This window comes from Polypterus senegalus, chromosome 13, assembly GCF_016835505.1.
Source record: "Polypterus senegalus isolate Bchr_013 chromosome 13, ASM1683550v1, whole genome shotgun sequence".
In the NCBI taxonomy this organism is placed as follows: Eukaryota; Metazoa; Chordata; class Cladistia; order Polypteriformes; family Polypteridae; genus Polypterus; species Polypterus senegalus.
This window is the reverse complement of record NC_053166.1, coordinates 42,258,796-42,283,324: the sequence shown is the minus strand read 5'-3', so window position 1 is coordinate 42,283,324 and position 24,529 is coordinate 42,258,796. Positions and strand designations below refer to the sequence as shown.

The 24,529-nt window shown below is 38.6% G+C and overlaps 1 protein-coding gene across 10 annotated transcripts in view; it reads left to right on the top strand.

Annotated features, from left to right (window-relative positions):
- Positions 1–24,529, top strand: part of rapgef6 (Rap guanine nucleotide exchange factor (GEF) 6) — a 373,961-nt gene that overhangs the window by 186,594 nt on the left and 162,838 nt on the right. For all 10 annotated transcript variants that reach the window (XM_039775454.1, XM_039775462.1, XM_039775459.1 and 7 more), the window contains one exon: positions 9,014–9,083. In XM_039775454.1, the coding sequence (XP_039631388.1) occupies positions 9,014–9,083 (70 nt within the window). The remainder of the gene's footprint in view (positions 1–9,013; positions 9,084–24,529) is intronic.

Sequence of the window (24,529 nt, the reverse complement as noted above, 5' to 3'; positions counted from 1 at the left end):
CATCTTTTTTTTTTCTTCTTTTTCCTAAGATTTGTAGGCAATGTGTAAGAGAGTTAGTCCTAATCAACTGACCATCATTTTTGACCTTATTAGTGTTAAAACAGCACAATTACTGTACTTCTGTATTGTTTCTTGTATTGAGATATTATAATCACTGTTAATCATCCTGTGTCAAGAATTTGTAAGCATGCAATTCCCCAGGAGTTGGTCCGCTATACTTACAAAGGTTCTTGTAATTTCTAATTGAACTGTCATGGAAGGGTATTTCTGATCACCCCTTTGTTTGACATTTTCCAATTCAAGGAATTTCATAATGTTTACATTATGAGGAGCCCAATACCTATGCCAACAAATCAATGATAGAGAGATGCTTAAACTTTGGTTAAAACAGTGTGGCGGATGGCCGTGGCCCATGCCCGGAAGGGACACCCCTTCGATACTTAGTCTGGGGGAACAGCCATGGGCAACACACTACTTCCCCCGGAATGCTTGGTGGCAGCCCCCCTGGGTTGCATCGGGGACACAATATATATAAATTACTCTGACTTTCATTCCATATGAAAAGTACTGCTCTGGTCAAGTCATGAGGATGGCAAGATTAAAAGTAATTGCTAACACTATATACCCTTTAATACTAGAATGTGGTCTTCTAATTGCGCAATAGACCTTCATCTGTTTTCAGCCATAGTTATTGACTAGCAAAATACCCGCGCTTTGCAGCGGCGAAGTACTGCCTTAAAATTTTTATTAAGAAGAAAATTAAACCTTTTTAAACTGAGGGAAAATGTACCAATAATTATTTGTTATGGATCTCTTTGTATACCATATTGTGAGTTCGGCCCTCCGGTTGTAATATGACCAAGCTGTGCGCTGAGCTTACTCTTGAGCATGCAATGTGCAGTTGGCCATGTGAACAGTAATCTTGTTTCAAATCTCACAGCTTGGATTGCTGCTGTCATAATCGGTTTGAGTTTCATGGTTTGTTTCAATTACGACAGTATTTGTAGGACTTGTATTGAAGTGACATTTGGCATCTGTCAAGCGTTGTAAGCATATAACCGGTTTCATCGATAACTTCGCATCCAGCTTTTGAGAGTTGAAACATTCATAAACATCAAAGTGTCCACTACTGAAATCGTCACCTGTGAATCTAAGATGTTTAAGAGGCATTCGCGGTTGTCGAAAGTTATAAAATATCTGCCCATTTCGGTACACTTGAAAGCGACAACCGAACAATTCAGCTGCAGCCATCAACTCACATGCAGAACCATAGGTGAAGGGCTTAAGCATTTCACTCTTATAGTGCTCCTGTTTAGTATAATTATCTCCTGTACCGTCATCAGTCCACACCTTGAACCTGTCCCAGTCATTCAATACATTAGACACAATGTTCCTCCATATATCAAGAGTGAGCCTGATACGGACAATATGTAACAAAAAGAATGGAAAAGGCAGGTGCCATCTCCGGGCATGGAAGCCACTCGGTAAGTGACAGTTCTTTGATCAATGGTGATCAACTTGATAGACATGTTAATGGGGTTACGGTTGGAATGATAAAGGAAATGAGTACCTGAACAATGTAAAGTAAGTCTAAAATACCTACACAATAACTTTAACCGTAATAAATGAACAATAAAACAGCGGAGAAGTCGTGGATTAAATTAAAAGGCTGTAGTTATCAGCAGGGAGACGTGAATCCTGTGGTGTTGCAAGGAAGGGAATATAGAGACTGGAGCGACGGACGGCCTTATAAAGGCAGGCAGCCAACAGCGTGGGAGGGGCTGGGATGGGGGACCCAACGCCGCCTCACACGGTGATCGAGCTGCAGGCTATGGATGTATATATGTACGTAAGTAGAATTCAGTTAGTGTTGGGAACCCACGTACCAAATTTCTTGAAGGTGGGCCCATAATTAACAAAGACCGTTGAAAAGTTCAATATGCTGGCCGACAGTGGCATCCTACCACCAAAATAAGTACATACATTGGTTTCGGTTAGCGCAGGGAAGCCGCCTACCAAATTTCGTGAAGATGGGGCCATAAATAAAAAAATTCAACATGGGGGATGTTGTCGACCGTTATGACCGTTACACGTAGAATTTCAAAATGAAACCTGCTTAACTTTTGTAAGTAAGATGTAAGGAATGAGCCTGACAAATTTCAGCCTTCTACCTACACGGGAAGTTGGAGAATTAGTGATGAGTCAGTGAGTGAGTGAGTCAGTCAGTCAGTCAGTCAGTCAGTGAGGGCTTTGCCTTTTATTAGTATAGACCAGCAAAATACCAGCGCTTCACAGCGGAGAAGTAGTGTGTTAAAGAAGCAATGAAAAAGAAAAGGAAACATTTTGAAAATAACGTAACATGATTGTCAATGTAATTGTTTTGTCACTGTTGTGAGTGATGAGTGTTGTTGTCATATATACAGTATATATATATATATATATATATATATATATATATATATATATATATATATTTACACACATAAACATATATATATATACATATATATATCTACATATATACATACACATAAATACATACACACACATATATACACACAAATACATATATATATATATATATACATACATATCTACATATATACACACACAGCTATTTCGTATCAGTGCAATACGCTGCTTGTTAAAACGGATAACTCTTACGTGCAAGTCTGCGTGGATATTATGAACTATCGTATTTGTTCAAGTTCTATTTAAATTTTAAATAGAAGGAATTTTTATTTAGTCGACAGAAATATCTTTGGTAGGAATGGTAAAACAGACAGGAATATTATTGTGAATAAATCAACTCAAACCTTAAACAACTTATAATATTTTGCTCTCCATAAAAATATATCCTGTCTAAATTATACAAGTTAGAAATAAAGTAAACGTTAAAAGAACAAACATTCAAATTTCTTTACTCTTATGTAATTTTATATAAAAATAAACTTAGATTTTAAATATCCCAAAAGATTTTGCTCTCCATAAAAATATATCCTGTCAAAATTATACAAATTCAAATATGAACATGCTGCATAACAAAACCTAGAAATATAAATAAAATGTGTTCCTTTCAGCAATAACAAATCAAATCATTCAGTTGTCTTTGCTCATATGTCATTTTAGAGCTGGACGCCTGGCATCTTTTTTTGGCCACAGGTTCGTTTCTGTTTGGTGTGAGGTTCTGTGTTGTGGAGATTCTCAGGATGGATTGCAGGTGCTCATCAGTGAGGCGACTCCTGTGTGCTGTTTTGTTAGTCTTTATCACTGAGAAGAGCTTCTCACACAGATATGTGCTACCAAACATGCACAAGGTTCGAGCCGCATGTAGACGGACTTTTTGTTCTTCAAAGTCACCAAAGCGCCGTGCAAACTCAGTGCGCTCAGTTTATCAGCAAAGTGCGTATTTGGGAACACCGTAGTGACGACTTGGTTTAACATTACTTGGCAACAGGGAAAGTGGGGCAAGTTGCACTGGTGCATTTGTGTCTCCCATAAAAGCAGCTTCACTTGAAATCACTTTGTGATTGTGCACGGGTAAAACGTCCGCTGAAGTGTCAGATTCTTATTTAATTATGCTGCTTTCTGTATCTTCTGCATTGCATTCAGGTTACCCTGATGTTTTGTCTCATAGTGCCGTCTTAGATTAAATTCTGTAATTACAGCCACATTAGCTCCACAAATGAGACACATGGGTTCAGTAAACATATACTCAGCCTCCCATCGGTTTTTAAAGGCTCTATTTTCAGAATCAACTTTTCTCTTCAGCATCGTGTGAGCTAGCTTCGCAATAACTTGCAGCATCATAAGGTAGACTTGATTAACGCGGTAAGTGTTCGGCAAGGCAGCTGAAGCGCTGCATTATGGGATCTGTAGTTTATTGTGTTACCAGCGCTTCATATACCCGGGCTTTAATAACAATAATACAGTATATAAAATGATCTCGGGCCGGATATAATTACACCGGGCGGATGTGGCCCTGCCCTTGAGTTTGACACATATGGACTAAATAGAACTTGAAAAGATATATTTTTCAAATGTGATCGCACAATTCAGATAGAGTTGACGCAAGCACTACAGCCTGCATGCCTCAATAAGTCATCCTCCCTCGCTCTTACTTTTTACCGTTCATCTAATGAATACACTGAGTATGGCTTTACCAAAACAATCATTGATGGCGAATAAAGTATCCATTATTCGAGTATGTAGATCGGGATATATATATACCCGCGTATCGCAGCGGAGAAGTAGTGTGTTAAAAAAGCTAGAAAAGAAAAGGGAACATTTTAAAAATAACGTAACATGACTGTCAATATACAGTATTTGTTTTGTGAGTGTTACTGAGTGTTGCTGTCATCAAGGATTTGATTATCATTATTTCTTTCAATCAGGTTCGTATTTGTAGGATGTGTTGTGTTCAAGTTACATTCCGTGTTTGTCAATCGTTGTAAAGATGACAGGTTTCATTCATCGATTCGTTTCTTACTGCATCAATAAACAGCTCGTCTTCTTCTTTATCTGAGACCTGACACACTGCATGCACGGGTTTTTTTTACACTGTCTTCCTTTAGCGGCTTTGTTTTGGATTTATGAATATGCTTGTATGTATCAGACGCTTCATATTTTTTGCTGCCTTTTCAATTGTGTAATTCGGTTTTGTTCAGCTCTTTGGAACTGTTGCTTTTTATCTGTGCACTGCGTCAGTTCACGTGAGCCGCTCGGTGTACATGCATCGAAGGTTCCCAGCTGTGCTGGTGCCATCTCATGCTATGTCCATGGCTGTATTTAATGTTACCTTAGTCCTGGCACTTAAAACTTTCTCTCGCAGTTTCGCTGAGTTTGTGTCAAACACCACCCTGACCATCTCATCTTCCTCTCCATAAGCACAGTCCTTCACCCGTGAATATTTACCCGTGGCAGTTTGCTATTGGATTGCCGCTGATGGACGGCCTTATATGGGCAGGCACTAAATAACAAACACCAGCGGCAGCCTGTCTATGAACTTAATTTAAAGTGTAGGTTTACATCGTGCTTTGTTTTCAGTAGCAGAACTCATGAATATGGTTGTATATGTCACTCGCTCGCTTCTTATTGTTTCGCTGCCTTCTCAATTATATAATGCATGTTTTCTTCAGCGCTTTTTTGAGGTCTTCCTGGTTTTCTATGTACTGCGTGATTACGTGGGAGGCGTGATGATGTCACACGAAACTCTGCCCCCACGGCGTTGAAGCTCATCTCCATTACAGTAAATGGAGAAAAACTGCTTCCAGTTATGACCATTACGCGTAGAATTTCGATATAAAACCTGCCCAACTTTTGTATGGAAGCTGTAAGGAATGAACCTGCCATATTTCAGCCTTCCACCCACACGGGAAGTTGGAGAATTAGTGGTGAGTGAGTGAGTGAGTGAGTGAGTGAGGGCTTTGCCTTTTATTAGTATAGATTATTAGTTATTGATTCAACTGTTGCATTTCAGAGAGTCCAGTATTATCCATAGTTAAAGCTACCACTAAAAACATCTGTGAATGAACAGGAATTTAAAACCAGGTTCTTGCTAATGTGAAGCAGAGTCACTAATTGTACCATGTTTACTCTGGAAATAACTCATTTGTTCCTGAATAAAGCTTTATTGAATTATAATCGGTCAATTTTTAAATAATACAATTTCTGTCCAAGTTTATAGAAAGCAGAATGGAGAGTCAAAGTTTCCACATTGCTTTTCTTGCTTTTAAACTTTCCAGTAAATCTACATTATTACAGAGATTAGCACTCAGTCAGATGTTAAGCAACTTCTTAACATCCTGTGTGAGCACAAAACAAATGGATTAAAATAATTGTGCAAATAGATCTGATTAACTGTACTGTATATTATGTATTGTATTACATACCGCTGTACTCTAATGTATATAGTTCTGGGGTATATTTTATTATGTACTGTTAACATATTGTACAGTAATGCATTAAATGGTGCTTTTAATAAAATTATCTAAAAACATATTTTGTGTATTTTTTGTGTTTACTTTATGAGCATTTATAACACTGCTTCTGTTTTAAGTCTGTCAGTTCTAATTAAATAACTGTGAAAATTAGACGTTTTTTATGATGAGTAGTAAACTGTATTCTGTACATTGAGGATTTTAGTTTAATTCAAGAAACTGGAATATCCTGTTCACTTTGGATGGTGCATCATTTTCTGTAGTTCATGGTTTTCTTCACTAGATGGCAGTAATAGGTTTCTCTACCTTTTGTTCCTTCAAGGCCGATTGAAAAAATTATTTTTGAGGTGACACTTATATCTTAAACTCTTTGTTCTTTATTTCCCTAGTGAAGAGAAAAGTACAATAAATTCAAAATAAGTGAATATTAAGAAAAAAGTATTGGGACCAAAATATGTGTTTAATTATATTCCAAGATGGAATAAGCATTACCATTAATATGCTTATCTAGAAATCAGTCCATAAAGGTTAATTATGGTTTTGCTGTTTTTTTCCTTTTCTTTTTAAAGAGATAATTGACAAAGAAAGACTTTTAAACACAAATGCAATAATGGCAAATAGCATTCATTTATTAACTATGCATAAGAAAAGATTTGGGTTGATATTTGTTTGCTTTGCTGTATCTGGACAGATGTCATCCTTACATGATAATTTCACTTTGCTTGCTATTTGTCATGAATCATAAATAAGTATTTTACACTCCAAAGTTTAATTATTTTAGGCATTATTAGAGTTAGGGAGAGGTGACAGTACTACTTTCCCTCCTGTCATCACTACATAAACAAGATAAGGTTACTTCAGTATTTAGCTTAGTGCAAGTTTTATTTTCTTTTTAGTAAGAATGTTAAACATAATTGCACAGGGTAACTTGATAAATGTCTCCCCTAGCAGTGTTTGTCCTTTTGAACTGAAGGCTGAAGTGTCTGTTTGAACATTAGTGTGGTATAACATTAGGGATAAAGTTCTCATAGGGATGACCTCTCCATTTGTGAATTCCATTAAGGACATAATCTGGAGAGCAGCACATTTATATTTAATGCATGCTTTCCAAGCTGGTCTTAAAATGTGTAAATCATAGGGGGGCTTTTTCTGAAGGATGCAAGCTGATGAAAAGAAAGATAGCTGGGTTGGCAATACTTTTTCATTGTGTTTCAAATCCTAACCAGATGCATATGCTCTGATACCTTAATTTTGCCTTATATTTTGGCCTTTAATCACATCTGTAGTCTGCTTAATCATGTCTGGTTGTGAAATTCTACATTTGGATAATACGTGCTGAATCCAGTTTACCACTTTTGGAGACCCATTCACTGATTCCAGTTGGCTTTCCCATGGTAATAATGTTTGCTTAAGTAGAAACAAATTCAGTACTTTTTATGAAAATAATCATTGTACGACAAAAGGTCTTATTTAGGAAATGCTTGTTTTGTTTTATCAGTACATGTTTTGTACATTATACGGCCCTTTTTTAGTAGAGAACACTATAAGAATCCACTGAACAAGAGAGTGAAATGTTAACGTTCTTGGGTGAAGTTAACTGTATGCTTACTATAGCAAAATTGTAATGCTTGCAAAGTTTTACTTTTAGTAGTAAACATGACTTACTATTATGCATTTCTATTTATTTAGATTTGGAAATATGGAACAACAACAGCAACAACAACAACATTTATTTATATAGCACATTTTCATACAAACAGTAGCTCAAAGTGCTTTACATAATAAAGAATAGAAAAATAAAAGACACAATAAGAAAACATAATAAGTCAACATTAATTAACATAGAATAAGAGTAAGGTCCAATGGCCGGGAGGACAGAAAAAATAAAAAAAAACTCCAGACGGCTGGAGAAAAAAATAAAATCTGTAGGGATTCCAGACCATTAGACTGCCCAGTCCCCTCTGGGCATTCTACCTAACATAAGTGTAACAGTCCTCTTTGGATTTTGGGTTCTCATGGAAGGACTTGATGATGATGGTCACGTAGATTTCTGCCTTTTAATCCATCCATCATTGTTGGAGCATCATGAAGCTTTGAGTAGGTGGAGGTGGCGCAGGCCACCACCACAAAGAAACCGGAAAAAGAAACAGAAGAGAGAGTAGCGGTCAGTACGGAGCCACCATGAATAGTTATTATGAAGAATTGAACATACAGAGTATCAGGATTAAGTTAAATTGAAGTTATACAAAGGCCATGTTAAATTAATATGTTCTCAGCAGTGTTTTAAAGTGCTCTACTGTATTAGCCTGGCGAATTCCTATTGGAAAACGGTTACATTGAGGTGTTATTCAGGTGTATTGCTGTTGGCATAAAGGAGCTCCAGTAGTGTTTCTTCACACACTTCTGCTAAATAATTTGGCTGAAACTACTCAGTGTTATTGTGTCATTTGCGACGACAGTCATTTTAGTTTGTGGGCACTGTGCTTTTAATAATAATAATAATAATAAAAATCTCAGGGAATAATAACTCCCTTTTACAAAACTTTAAGTGGGACAATAACATCACACATGTTATTAAAAAAAATCTGAGAATATTCTTTTTGCTTCTGTTGGAGAAATTCAATCTCCTTCAAGTAGTATTGGTCCAGTTCTACACAGCCATCATCAAATCCATTCTGATCTCATTTGTAACTGACTGGTTTGGTGCTGTTCTGTTCAGGCTCAGGCTATTCCGGTGCCAGGGCCATTGTAGGCAAATCAAACCTACTGTATTTTATTTTAAATTTTGCCTGGACTTGTATAGTAGCACAGTTGTGGAATTTTTTATTTTATTTTTTTAAATAAGCAAGCATTGTGTGATGATGCACTTAGTTTGCAATTTATGTAAGTAAATGTATAAGTAAAAATGTATGAAATATTTTTGTATCTGCAAAAGTTACTTTGGACTTGTCAGTTTTCAGAGTTGTTTATTCCTTCTAACGATTTATATGTGCCTCTGGTTTCTGTTACAACCTCAAGACTAGGATGCTGTTTTGCTTTCTGTAACTGAGTTAGTATTGTATTATCTCTCACAGTTTTGGTAAGCAGTCTGGCGGAAGGAGAGGATGTGAATGTATCACTTTAGAGCCATCAGAGATGATTGTGGTAAGTGAAATAATTTATCTTAGTTTATTTAAAGATAAATGTTTAGCCTAGACATTTCAAGAAGGGGTGCCAGCCCATCATATGCAATTTCATCACTGCTATCAGAGGTCCTAAAAGCAAAAGGAAATAAAAAATTGTGTATCTATAACAAAGCCGGCTATTACATACATATGTACAAAGATAACTTGCTGTGCTGCCGTCTGGATCTTTGACACTGCTTTTTTTCCAGAAAATAAGGTTATTCCCTCCTATAACAGTCAAGAATTAACCTTTATATTAAGATTATTGCTGTAGTTACCTTTAACATCTTATGAACATTTACATTTGTGGTATAAACATTGAAAAAGTGTAGCATGCAGATTTATTGATACCATATGATAACCAAAGAAATCTTTACTTGATTGTGCTGTTTTATTCCATCAATAGAATGAGTGAAATTTTACTGATTTATATGATGACAGTCATTACATAAAAGGTAAGTATAAATACTTAAGTGTTTGAGTTCTAGACTTTTTGCTGTTCTAAATTTGACCTTTCCTTTTAATATACTTCATTTTTTTTGGAAAAGATTTAATTGCATGCATGACAGTCATTTTTTCATGTTTGAAGTTTGAACAACTTTGATAACTCTTTGTACATTTAGAATATATTATCATTCTCCTTTCTTCCTTAAGCATACTAACAAAGCTGCTTATAAGAATCTGAAATGTTTCTCTGCTAAATTGTTGACATATTTAATAAAGCTTAGGTTGTACTGTTTGGAGTTAAGCACGAATGCTTACTTGTATTTCAGCTAATGACAACTGAGATTATTCCAATTAAAAATTCTCATTCCTTCTTCACACCATCACTGGGGGGTTCATTTTGCTCTAGACATGCTCTTTCTCTTGGCATGTCAGAGGACCGGGACTTCACAAAGTGTGGCTTGCCTCACTTGCAGAGGCACAATGGGTTTGGGACAGGAGTGGATAGAAAGAGAGCAATGGTATTTCTGTTTAATCCCTTACTAGCAAAACACCCGCGCTTTGCAGCTGCGAAGCACTGCCTTAAAATTTTTATTAAGAAGAAAAGTAAACCTTTTTAAACTGAGGGAAAATATACCAATAATTATTTGTTAAGGATTTCTGTGTATGCCTCGTTGTCAGTTTGGCCCTCCTGTTGTAATATGACCAAGCTGTGCGCTGAGCTTACTCTTGATCATGCAACGTACAGTTGGCCATGTGAAAAGCAATCTTGCCTCAAATGTCACAGCTTGGATTGCTGCTGTCATAATCAGTTTGAGTTTCATGGTTTGTTTCAGTTACGTTAGTATTTGCAGGACTTGTTGTGTTGAAGTGACATTCGGCATCTGTCAAGCGTTGTAAGCATACAACCGGTTTCATCGATAACTTCGCATCCAGCTTTTGAGAGTTGAAACATTCATAAACATCAAAGTGTCCACTACTGAAATTGTCACCTGTGAATCTAAGATGTTTAAGAGGCATTGGCAGTTGTCGAAAGGTGTAAAATATTTGGCCATTTCAGTACACTTAAAGCGACAACCGAACAATTCAGCTGCAGCCTCAACTCACATGCAGAACCATAGGTGAAGGGCTTAAGCATTTCACTCTTATAGTGCTCCTGTTTAGTATAATTATCTCCTGTACCGTCATCAGTCCACACCTTGAACCTGTCCCAGTCATTCAATACATTAGACACAAATGTTCCTCTGGATATCAAGAGTGAGCCTGATATGGCCGTGCAATATGTAACACAGAGAATGGAAAAGGCAGGCACCATTTCCGGGCATGGAAGCCACTCGGTAAGTGACAGTTATTTGATCGATGGTGATAACCTCGATAGACATGTTAATCAGGGTACGGTCGGAACGATAAAGGAAATGGGTACCTGAACAATGTAAACTAAGTCTAAAATACCTATACAATAACTATAATCGTTATAAACGAACAATAAAACAGCGGAGAAGCTGTGGATTAAATGAAAAGGCTGCAGTTATCAGCAGGGAGACGTGAATACCGTGGCGAAGCAAGGAAGGGAATGAAGAGACCAGAGCGATGGACAGCCTTATATAGGCAGGCAGCCAACAACGTGGGAGGCGTGGGGATGGGGGACCCAATGCTGCCTCACACGGCGACCGAGCTGCAGGCTATGGACGTATATATGTACGTAAGTAGGATTCAGTTAGCGTTGTGAACCCACATACCAAATTTCTTGAAGATGGGCCGTTGGAAAGTTCAATATGGCGGCTGACAGTGGCGTCATACGAGTGAAATAAGTACGCACATCGGTTTCGGTTAGCGCAGGGAAGCCACGTAACAAATTTCGTAAATAAATAAGAAAGTTTAACACGGCAGACATTGTCGACCGTTACGAATAGAATTTCTAAATGAAACCTGCTTTACTTTTGTAAGTAAGCTGTAAGGAATGAGCCTGCCAAGTTTCAGCCTTCTCTCTACATGGGAAGTTGGAGAATTAGTGACGTTGGAAATTTCAATAGGGCGGCCGACATTGGCATCATACCACCGAAATAAATACGTACATCGCTTTCAGTTAGCGCAGGGAAGCCTACCAAATTTTGTGAATATTTGGCCATAACACTAGAATTACCAGAGCCTACAAAAAAACTTGTAGATCCGTTCCATCTTAAATCGCTTCTTAAATCCGTCCTCACCTCTCCACCAACGTCTTTTGTCCTGTTAATGTGCAGATTACGAGCAGCAAAAAGCCGGCTATTCCATCCCCCACCGTCGCAGAACATGCACGAACTTCTCCCAGCTCATGCCTTGATTAATTATCTGTGAGTGAAGTGGAGTTTTAGAGTGGAAATAATAGATTGTTTTTGGAACACACGTATTTCATGTGTGTTCCATTTCTACAGTAATCTGTATAAACACATTGTTAAAACAGTAACTTTTTCATATTTTATTAATAAATGTTACAAAATGTTGGCATAAACTATAGAATATACGAAGCCTGATTTACAAAGATCAAATAAACACTTTCACAAAAGGTTCAAGAATGATATCTCCTGTGAGTAGCGGTAAAATATGCTGTCACAGCATTCCTGCCGTGCCTCAGTGACCTGAGTTCGATTCCCAGCTGAGGAGAAAGAGGTGTTTTTTGTTTTTTTTTTTTTAACCTCAAAAGGACATAAAATTTTACAAATTGGTATGCACTGTCAATTAATGAGATCGTTATATTTTCATGTGGGATGCTCCTTTTAAAATATCTTTTAACAACTGAGACTGCAATTAACATTAACAAGGAAGCTGCTATGTTGTTTTTGAACCTTTTGTGAAAGTGTTTATTTCATCTTTGTAAATCAGGCTTCGTATATTCTATAGTTTATGCCAACATTTTGTAACATTTATTAATAAAATATGAAAAAGTTACTGTTTTAACAATGTGTTTATACAGATTACTGTACACAATCTATTATTTCCACTCTAAAACTCCACTTCACTCCCAGATAATCAATCAAGGCATGAGGTGTGAGAAGTTCGTGCATGTTCTGCGACGGTGGGGGATGGAATAGCCGGCTGCTTGCTGCTCTTAATCTGCACATTAACAGGACAAAAGACCCTGGAAGATGTGTGGACGGATTTAAGTAGCGATTTAAGGTGGGACGGATCTATGAGTTTTTTTGTAGGCTCTGGTAATTCTAGTGATAAATAAGAAAGTTTAACATGGCGGACGTTGTTGATTATGACATTATGACCGTTATGCGTAGAATTTCGAAATGAAACCTGCTTAACTTTTGTAAGTAACCTGTAAGGAATGAGCCTGCCAAATTTTAGCCTTCTACCTACACGGAAAGTTGGAGAATTAGTGATGAGTGAGTGAGTCAGTCAGTCAGTCAGTCATTCAGTCAGTCAGTGAGGGCTTTGCCTTTTATTAGTATAGATATCCCAATAACCGTCTGTGACAACATAACAATACGCTCTATGGTTGTATCACTTGGTAAACCTATAATATGTACAATTTACTACCTTAAGTTAAGACTACAAAATGTCAACAAAAGTTCAGAAGAAATATTTCCATGATCAAATAGTTAACTTTGTGAGCTGGAATGTCAAGGGTCTCAATCATGAATTAAAGAGAAAGAAAGTATTCTCGCACTTAACAAGTCTAAATGGCAAGACAGTATTTTTACAGGAGACTCAGTTATTAAGCAAGGATTAGTTTCGGTTGGAAAGAGAGTTGTCTGGCCAAATTTTTCACTCTAGCTATACAAAGAAAACCAGGGGTGTGGGAATCTTAGTACACAGAACACTCCCATTTGTATTGTTAGATTCAATATCTGATTCCAAAGGGCAATATGTCATGGTGATGGCAATTTATCTAATACTAAAATGACTTTGATTAATGTCTATGCACCGAACATGGATGATATTGCTTTCTTCCAAAATGCATTTGCATCTATTCCTAATGTGAACAAATCTATAATGCCTTAGGCTTTAATTGTCTGTTAAATCTAGACCTGGCGATAATGTCTAATAGTGCAAAGATAATTACACAGTTTGTAACGGTTCATAACTTATCTAACCCAAGGAGTTTCTTAATTCCTAACCTAAGAGCATACTCCTTCTTCTCATCCATAACCACTATCAGATCTTCTAACTAAGATGCTACTGTTATTTCTGACCATGCCCCTCTGATCATGGAGCTTACATTACTGCATCCTACATACTCATCTCATAGCTGGCGTCTTAAGCCCCTGTAATTTGCTGATGAGAACTGTACAGAATTCATATGCAAGCAAATTCATTATTTTCTTGAGACAAATGCATCCTCGGAGATCTCAGCAAGCAATAGGGTCAGGTCTGTTGTGGATCGAAACTGGTGTGGTGCTGAGGTGTCACCCACTTCACGGCAGCACTTTGGTTCCAATTTGAGGTGGCCCATCCAGGTAGACGCATGGAACGTGTTGTCTCTCCAACATGACAACCATCTTCCTTTGCTGTCAGAGGAGCTTCGTACACTCCATATTTTAGTGGTGGCACAGTCTGAGGTGTGCAGACCTGGGACTGGCCAGATCTCTGTAGGTGGGTAAACCTTTTATTGGTCTGGCTGTCATCCTTAGGGAGTAGCAGTTGCTGTGGTGGAGCAGCTCCTTCCTATGGTGTCTGACATCACTCCTGTCAATGAGCATATTATGAGACTTCGATTAAAGAACTCTCCGGGTGCCTTTTCTGTTGTCTTAATGTATGCTCTTACTGCAGTGAGTGATGACTTTGCAAAAGGTCAGGGGACTATGTATGTCTGGATCCTGGTTCTAGCTCCCTGAACTGCATCGTTGTACTTAGTACTCCAGTACTTGTGGTGCGTAGGGTATTGGCAAAAAATGTAACAATAATTAGACAATATTTTGCATCCATTAAAAATGTGTTTGTAAAAGTTATAATTATTTAGCTAGATAGATAGATAGATACTTTATTAATCCCACTGGGAAATTCATATAATCCAGCAGCAGTATACTCATACAAAAAAAAAAAATTTAATTAAAGAGTAATAAAAATGCATGTAAAAGCAGACAATAACTTTGAGTAATGTTAGCATTTACTCCCCCAGGTGGAATTGAAGAGTCGCATAGTGTGGGGGAGGAACGATCTCCTCAGTCTGTCAGTGGAGCAAGACAGTGACAAAAGTCTGTCACTGAAGCTACTCCTCTGCCTGATGACATTGTTCAGTGGATGCAGTGGATTCTTCATGATTGACAGGAGTTTGCTTAATGCCCGTCGCTCTGCTACAGATGTTAAACTGTCCAACTTTACTCCTACAATAGAGCCTGCCTTAACAAGTTTGTCCAAGCGTGACGCCAACCTTCTAAGAAAGTATAGTCGGCTCTCACCTTTCTTACACAGAGCATCAGTATTGGCAGTCCAGTCCAATTTGTCATCCAGCTGCACTCCCAGGTATTTATAGGTCTGTACCCTCTGCACAAAGTCTCCTCTGATGATCACGGGGTCCACGAGGGGCCTGGGGCTCCTAAAATCCACCAGCAGTTCCTTGGTCTTGCTGGTGTTCAGGTGTGAGTGGTTTGAGTCGCACCATTTAACAAAGTCTTTGATTAGCTTCCTGTACTCCTCCTCCTGCCCACTCCTGATGCAGCCCACAATAGCAGTGTCATCAGCAAACTTTTGCACGTGGCAGGACTCCGAGTCGTATTGGAAGTCTGATGTATACAGGCTGAACAGGACTGTAGAAAGTACAGTCCCCTGCGGTGCTCCTGTATTGCTGACTACAATGTCAAACCTGCAGTTCCCAAGGCGCACATATTGAGGTCTGTCTGTAAGATAGTCCACAATCCATGCCACCAGGTGTAAGTCTACTCCCATCTCAGTCAGCTTGTCCCTAAGGAGCAGAGGTTGGATGGTGTTGAAGGCGCTAGAGAAGTCCAAAAACATAATTCTTACAGCACCTCTGCCTCTGTCCAAGTTGGAGAGGGATCGGTGTAGCATATAGATGATGGCATCCTCCACTCCCACCTTCTCCTGGTATGCGAACTCCAGAGGGTTAAGGGCGTGGTGAACCTGTGGCCTCAGGTGGTGAAGCAGCAGCCGCTCCATGATCTTCATCACATGTGACGTCAGAGCAACAGGCCGGCAGTCATTCAGCTCACTAGGACGTGATCCCTTTGGGTCTGGGGTGATACAAGATGTTTTCCAAAGCCTCGGGACTCTCCCCTGTTCCAGGCTCAGGTTGAAGATGCGCTGTAGAGGACTCCCCAGTTCCAACGCACAGGCCTTCAGCAGCCGTGGCGATACACCATCTGGACCCGCTGCTTTGCTGGCACGAAGTCTCCTCAGCTCTCTGGTCCCCTGTGCTGCTGTAATTGCGGGTGGGGATGTCTCACCTATGCTGGTATCAGCAGAAGGATGGTTGGAGGATGCAGTACTCGGAGGTGAGAGTGGGTTAGGGTGGTCAAACCTATTAAAGAAGTTCATTTGGTTTGCTCTCTCCACGTCTCTCTCGATGGTGGCAACGCGCTTCTAGCTGCAGCCAGTGATAATCTTCATCCCATTCCACACTTCCTTCATGCTGTTGTTCTGCAACTTCTGCTCCAGCTTTCTCCTGTACTGCTCTTTCGCCGCCCTGAGCTGGACTCGGAGCTCCTTCTGGACGCACTTGAGCTCATGCTGATCACCGTCTTTAAAAGCTCTTTTCTTCTGGTTCAAAAGGCCTTTGATGTCACTTGTAATCCATGGCTTGTTGTTAGCATAGCAGCATACTGTTCTTACTGGAACTACAATGTCCATACAGAAGTTTATGTAATCAGTTGTGCAATCAACAGCCTCTTCAATGTTCTCTTTATGTGACCCCAGCAGTATATCCCAGTCTGTAGTTCTAAAGCAGTCTCTCAGAGCCTGCTCTGCCTCAGGGGACTACTTCCTGAATGATCGTGTGGTTGTAGGTAGCACCTTCACTCTTGGTTTGTAGTGAGGCTGAGGTAGAACCAGGTTATGATCAGCTTTCCCAAGCGCAGGCAGCGGGGTGGCGCTGTATGCGTCTTTAACGTTTGCATACAGTAGGTTGATAGTCCTATTTCCCTGGGTGTTACAGTCCACATACTGGAAGAAGGCAGGTAATGTTTTATCCAGCGTTACATGGTTAAAGTCTCCAGAGATTAGCACAAGCGCCTCATATGGTCTATATAATAAGATATTAATTGTAGTTTGCTAATGAGATTGATGGAAACAACAGTTAAGGAAATCCAGTCTTATTTATATACTTAAAAGCAAAGTAAAATACTGCCAAAAAATTAAAATCACCTGGCAAAATATTTCTGAGATCAAACGTGCAATTATGAGGAAGCAATTTCAAGGTGGCCTACAGAATTTACATAATTACAGTAGTTGCACTAAGACCAACAAAATTATTATAATGAGAGCATTTTAAAAAGACACTTATCCTTAATTTAAACTAGATAATGAATCCAACGGGAATAAAATACTAATCATAATTGAAATACAGGGTGTGAATATTACAGTCTGGATAAACATACATACTGCTCTGCTGTAAGGCACTGTGTGTGTATGTATGTATGTGTGTGTGTGTGTGTGTGTGTGTGTATATATATATATATATATATTGTGACAGATAGGGGGCGCTATCGCTCCCTTGAACCCCTGTCCACGACTAAAGTCCAATAGTTGACTTTATTAATCTTCCACAGTGCACAAAGCACCCTCTCCTCTACTATACTCATAAATCACACAATAATCACTATCGCAAATACAATCCACCACTCCCAGATGCGTTGCCCTCCTACCACCCAGCTCAGCTTGCCGTCTGGGAGCTCCCACAATCCTTTTATTGTCCCTGACCCAGGAGTGTCCCAATCCCCAGTCCATGTGATCCTTTATCACTTCCGGGTCAGATAAAAAGTCCTTTTCTTCACCCCGGAAGCACGTCATTCCCCTTGTCCATGTGACTCGGATGTACTTCTGGGGCGTAGGGTAAATAACCGTTGTTCCTCCCTGCAGTGTCACCTATTGTCTCCCATGGCATCCAGCAGGGCTGTGTATAAAAACTGCAATGTCCATGATGCCCTGCTGGTCTTCGGGGAACCTTCATACTGCAGGGAGGGCTCCACCTGGCGGCTTGGGGATATTGGCCGGGATAAACGGCCGGCCATACACCACTATATATATATATATATATATATATATATATATAATGCATATTTGTCTTTTATTTCTGACCCCAGACATGGTTAAATCTCTTGGCACAAACTCTCATCTCATGGGACCTGACTTCTTAATAGTTTTTAGTTTATAATTTAAAAACAGAATAAGAATCTGAAAATCTAACAACATCACATTAAAGTTCGATAAACTCTGAAGAATGATACCAAACATATATATGTAGGTTTTAAAATAAGCCTGATTTTAAAGCATGACAACAAACGTGACATAAAAGTCACATAAAATCGTTGCACTTTTAGGCTTAGGATTTTATATATAGAGAGTAGATATGCATATATACATATGCATACATATACATATCCGGTCCTCCAGAACGTTCAACAAATGACTTGTACATGCAATATAGACGTTTTCTTCACACTTATCAGGATTTGGACAGAAACTGATGCAAAGAAAAAGCTGCATGCAATGCTATTTTGATGCCATCTGAGTACACATCCAACCGAATGCAAGTGGTAAAAGCCCGTGTGGACTGTCTGATTTGCTGCAGTGAGCATAAAAACACTTTACATTCAATCCACACTCATTTGACGTAACAGACGGCAGAAAAACGCTCAGTTCAGTTGTCCAAGTAGATAGGGCCGAAATTTAAATCAAAGGGGAATGGACGTGTGTCAATGTATCTCTTGATGGACTGATACTGTGTCCAGTATTGACTTCAGCCTTGTGCCTAAAGCAGGCAGAATAGGCTCTTCAATTAATTCCAGACTGGATAAACAGGTACGTATGAGTAAGAACATGTGCAGCGCTACTACATTTTATTTCATTTTATATTTAAAGAAGAGATAGTGTTTCTCAAAATGAAAATGTATAAGAACATGTATAATATTTTTTAATAGGGATGGGATGTATTTGCTAAACTTTTCATTTGATTGTGAGCCAAAAATTAACACTACTGTGTATGGAGCCAATAATTTCCTTGTTGTTATTTTTATCAATCTAAAGATATTGTAAGATATAGGTCTAAAACTCTTAATTTATACATGCTTAGACACCTCATACTGTAGCTATTACGTAAAATCCAAGGTCTTCTGCTTACATCGCAAAGCTTAACCATTTCTAATCATTTGGAATGTTACTGTTAAATATGCATTTAATAAGTGCATAAAGAAATTCTGTTCTACATTTGAGAGTGTGCTTGTGTTCAGACAGAGAGCTCTGTGGCTTGTACCAAAGAGGAAGAGAAATTTGTTATGCTCGCTTATTAGCATTAGCATTGGTATTACCACATGTTTTGTACACACACTGTTTGGCAGTCAGCAGCATGATAAGTTTGTTCCTCTTTCTTGTTGTGATGATATTACACAAAGCTTTTTTTTTTTTTAAACTTAGGCTACCTATGTGAAACACAAAGCAGAAGATCGTGCTTGACTTTGTTTTGTTTGAAAGAGCAAGTCTTTTTTTAGTATAAAGAATTGTTCATTTACTGTTTTTATTGTTTTTCTAATTTTTAAGCATAATACACCAAATCAGTGATGTCATTGTTTAACAACAGTAAAGCTCTGTTATAGTAGGCTTCATAGTTTTTTTTGGCCATTGTAGCTCAAGGCAACAGTGAAGAATAGTTTAAAATCCTAACCACGGGAACTTTTTTTCCCATTTTTCCCCTTTTCTTTAGTAATTGGCTAAGTTCCTGGTATGCCATTTTTTATGGTTCAGGATGTTATGCTTTTTTTCCCCATTTTCAAGTCATTCCATTTGTTGACTTATTAATAAAGTCTTAGTTGTGTGCCTAACTGACATTTTAACAGTTTGCACCTTGCTTAAAAACATAAACAAAGTCTGCTGTTTTGTTTTTAAGCTTTTCCTCTGTGCCCATAGACTACAATGTAAAAGTACCAATGTAGGCAAGATTTCTTTTTAATTTATAGAAAGAGTTTAACTTTAGAACTCGATTTTGCATGGTAAATGCATAAGTACTATGTTTGTCAAGAAATAACTATTACTTGAAAAATAACAAACTTACCCCTTTAAGATCACTTAACCATTGTACAGTATCAGTTCAGTTGAAGATAAAAAAAATCTGAAGGACAGCTTGGAGTCAAGTTTTAAATTTAAATTTTGAAGCTCTTGTCCATTAATAATGTATGTGCTCATTAAGAACAGAGCTGCAAAAAAATGATAAATTCATGCATATGTGTATTATATAGGTTGTGTGCTTCAGATTTCTCCAACATGTGGCATTGAGACTAAAGAGGTTACTGCCCTATGTCTGATCCTATTAGCTATACATACTGTATTCAGCATTCTAAAATTCAAGCCTTGTTATACTGTATACTGCATAAGTATATTGCCCCATAGATCATAATGAATAAAAAAAAAAAAACAGCACCAGCATGATTTGGAAAACAGAGGAACTAATTTTATCATGCTCTGAGGATACTGGAAAAATTGGTGGGAAACAACTCTTTTGGTGCAGTTAACTCCTATTGCATAACCACACCCTTTATCCGCAGTATACACAGTAGACCCCCATGAAGTCGCGGTTCAGAGTTCGCGGGCTCAGTCATTCATGGACTTTTCCTTAGAATCTATCTAATAATTGTTAGCGGAAATCGCAAATATTCTTCACAATTTTTATGCCTTTTTTCGTGGCAATACTGCACTGTAGAGAGACCAGGAAGCAACTATATTGGAAAATGCGGCTTGGGATGGTGAAAGTAGCCAATAGAATTTGAAATTGCAACTCCAAGTAGTCCCTGCAGTGGTCTTCTGCTGAGGGTGCTGGGGCTGTTGGGATCAAAGGATGTCAGCGCGGCTTTTAAAAAGGGGGCTGGTGACCAAAAGCAAAAAAAAAGTTTTTGTAATTTGTGTTACAAGTTCCTGTCTGCCTGCCTTCTGTTGGGTTACCTGTACTTATTCATTTTGTCCCGGATCGTTTTGTGCACCTGGATTGTCTGCCGTCTGCCTGTGTACATGAGGACTGTAAGTGGATTCATGGCCATCATGCAAAGAAAGGAGCGCTGCTGAACCTGTCCACCCATCTTCACCATTTCAGGAACTAGCAGTAGGACTATCTTTATATTCCCATTCAACATGCGGATCTCTGGACTATGTATTTTCATCATTACATTTCATCTGTTGCCGTTTTTCATGAAAGTTTTTTATGATTTACTCTGTGTGTTTTGTTTGTGCTTTGTTGTATTTAATGTGTAATCAACATAAGGGGAACAGGGGTGGTATCGTTGTTTTCATTTGTTTTCATTACATTCTTTATTTGCTGTTTGATTACCGGTTTGCTTTGTTTTTGTCTCTGTTTGTGAGTGTGTGCAGGTCCGGCTAAGGCTGGGTGCGTCCCTGGAATCTCCACCATAAATAAATAAATCGGTGTCTTCTCGACGGAGTGAATCTTAGGGGCACCTGACCGCTACAGCGTTATTTATTTCTCCTTGCTGCTGATTGACTATAATGCATCCCCAGCTGAGTGTTTTTCAAAAAAACCCTCTTAAAAAACGCTGATAGACTACCTTCGCATTGCTCCCTTACTTGCGGCTGCTGTATCGCGTGATATGCTTCTCGTGCGACTCTACGCATACTTAAAAGCCTGAACAGCATGTGTCCTTTTTGGCTTATTGCTTTGTTTCTCTCTCCTTCCCCAGACATCCTCTACTTCTTTTGCGGGTCACACTCCCATTGTCCTCCCCTCTGATGTTTGCCTGTTCTTTTAATCCATAACTAACTGCATACTGAGTTTGTTTTACTTCTGTTTGTTTGAAGTGTTTGAATAAAGTTCCTGTCTCAACAATCTCCTGTGATTCTGTGCAATTCTGTTACCCAAGTGTGACACCCTGCAGCACTGCAGCCTGACTGTCTCTGGGATTGAGCCTGTGCACTATAGCCTGTCAGCATCAGCTCTTATCTCTGTGTGCTTGCATGCAGCCAATTCAAGCGCAGTTGGCTCTGTGATTTCATCCATGGCGTCAGTTACACCTTGTACATATTGTTCCAGTAACTTTTTAAAATAGTTTTTACAGTTCATTGGCAGTGAGTAAAAATGATCAGTGCTGCAGTTTACTTAAAGTGCAGCAAAAAAGTATTTTGCATCCAGGGATGAATTAACCCCCAAGAATGTGGCAGCTTAAGAGTTAAAGCCCCAAGATGCCACCGAAAGGCCCTGCACCTTCTAAGGCTTCTGTCAATAAAAACGCACTTGCATGAATTACAGCACATTTAGCGGTAACATAGCGGTATTTTACATTCTAGCACTGCAGGAGACATAGCAGTACAGTACTGTGCAGTATATGGGTTTACCTTTACATTCTTTTTTTTAGGTAATGTATTAAGCCGAGTTTGAAATTAAATTAAAGTGTTTTGGTGGCATATTTAGGGTTTAAACTATAAAAATAGGCATTTTTTTAACTACATCCAAAATTCATAGTTTTTCACAATTCACGGGTGCTCTAGGAACGTAACCCCTGCAAATTTTGGGGGTGTACTTACTGTATTATTATAAATTTTCAAGAGCTGATGTGTGTATTCACTTGCTGGCTACTTGATTAGGTACACCTGTTCAACTGCTAGCTAATGCAAATACATAATCAGCCAATCACATGGCCATAACTCAGTATATTTAGGCATTGTCAAGACAACTTGCTGAAGTTCAAACTGAGCATCAGAATGGGGAAAAAAGTGATTTAAGTGACTTTGAACTTGACATGGTTTATAGTGCCAAATGGGCTGATTTAATTATTTCAGAAACTGCTGATCTATAGGGATTTTCACACACACCCATCTCTAGGGTTTACTGAGAATGGTCCGAGAAAGGGAAAATATCCAGTAAGTGGGGCAAAAATGCCTTGTTGAAGCCACAGTTCCGAGTATAATGGCCAGACTATTTTGAGCTGACAGAAAGGCAAACACATAACCACTCTTTGCAACCGTGGTGTGCAGAAGAGCATTTCTGAATGCACAATACATAGAACCTTGAAGCAGATGGGCTACAAGCATGGGGCTGCACCAGGTGCCACTCCTGTCAGCCAAGAACAAGAGATTAAAATTCGCACTGGCTCACTAAAATTGGACAATTGAACACTGGAAAAACTTTGCCTGGTCTAAGAAGTCTCACATTCTGCTGCAACATTCAGATGTTGGTCATCAATGACATGAAAGCATGCGTCCATCCTGTCTTGTATAAATGGTTCATGCTGCTGGTGGTGGTGGTATAATGGTGTAGAGGATATTTTCATGGCACACTTTGGGCCCCTTTGTACCAGTTGAGCATTGTTTAAATGCCACTGTCTACCTGAGTATTGTTGATGACCATGTCCATCATTTTAAGACTGCAGTGTACCAATTTTCTGATGGTTACTTCCAGCAGGATAAAGTGCCATGTCACAAAGCTTACATGATAATGAAGCACAAAACAGAAGATAGTGCTTGATTTCATTTTGTTTGAAAGAGCAAATCAACAAATCTGCAGCATCTGCATGATGCTGTCATGTCAATATGGACCAAAATCCTTGAGAAATGTTTCCAGCACATTGTTGAATCTATATCACAAAGAATTAGCAGTTTTTAAGGCAAACGTGGGTCCAACCCAGTGCCAGCAGGATGTACCTTATAAAGTGGCTGATGAGTAACCTTTAATTGACAATAGTAAAGGGTTAGGGTTTACAATACATATTCACAAATAATAAAATACAATGCTTATTGACTGTGATGTTCACTTCTTCTTCCTCATGCAACATTAAACTCACTTCTGCCTCCCAGAATGCCCTTCTCCTAACACAGAATTGTATATTCTTTTTCCATAGGGACATCTCATAGAGTGAACTCCTGACAGAACGAAAAAAATGATTTTTGATCATTCTCACCGAAATTGGAAGAAGGGTGTTTGGTTTTGTTGCATTTGGATTGAATAGACTTGTAGACAGTGATTTTAATGGAGAATTTTTAATGATTTATGTCAAACTCTTATTTAAGATGCAGAGATCAAGATCTTTGATAATCTTAAAGTGGTTTGTTTCAATGATTGTAGACTGTTGTTACTCACTTCAATCATGATGAAGTGTTTTGACAGACTAGTGTTGGAATATATTAAACAGTATATTGTAGACCTTCCTGGCCTCGTCCAGATTACATTTTATCATAGCCACACCACAGAGGAGGCCATATGTCTTGCACTCCATACCTTTTTGGCACATCATGATAATAAAAACTGTTATGCAAGAGTCCTGTTTATAGACTACAGCTCAGTATTTAACACTGTTGTAACAGGAAAGCTGACAGACAGACTCCTCTGTTTAGGACATGGCCCACCCACTGCAACAGAATATTGGACTTCCTAACCAACTGACCACAGTAAATGTGCACTGGCAGCATCACATTCTCCATGCTAAACCTCTGCAAAGTCACTTCACATGGTAGTGTGCTGAGCTCCCCTTCTCTATTCCCTTTTTACCTATGACTGTATGACCTCTTCCCGCTTATTGGCTATTTTGTTGTTTTAGTGGGTTTTTTTAACAGAATGTATTCAAAAGCAGAGCAAAACTATTAAAAAAAACATCACATTTCTGCTTTGGGTTTTTATCGAGAAGAGATCTGTTTTATACAGTTTTCTCCTGCTGATTTGCTTCCCAGGCCAGGATGATTGGGCTTTGTGAATGAATGAACTGTTGTTGACATGTTGCTGTAGCTAGAAGGAGATTTCCTATTTTTGTCTTGAGCTGTTTTTTTTTCTTTTAGCTAACAAACCAAACATCTTTTTTTTCCCCCAAGTTGTTGTTTAAAAAAACAAAC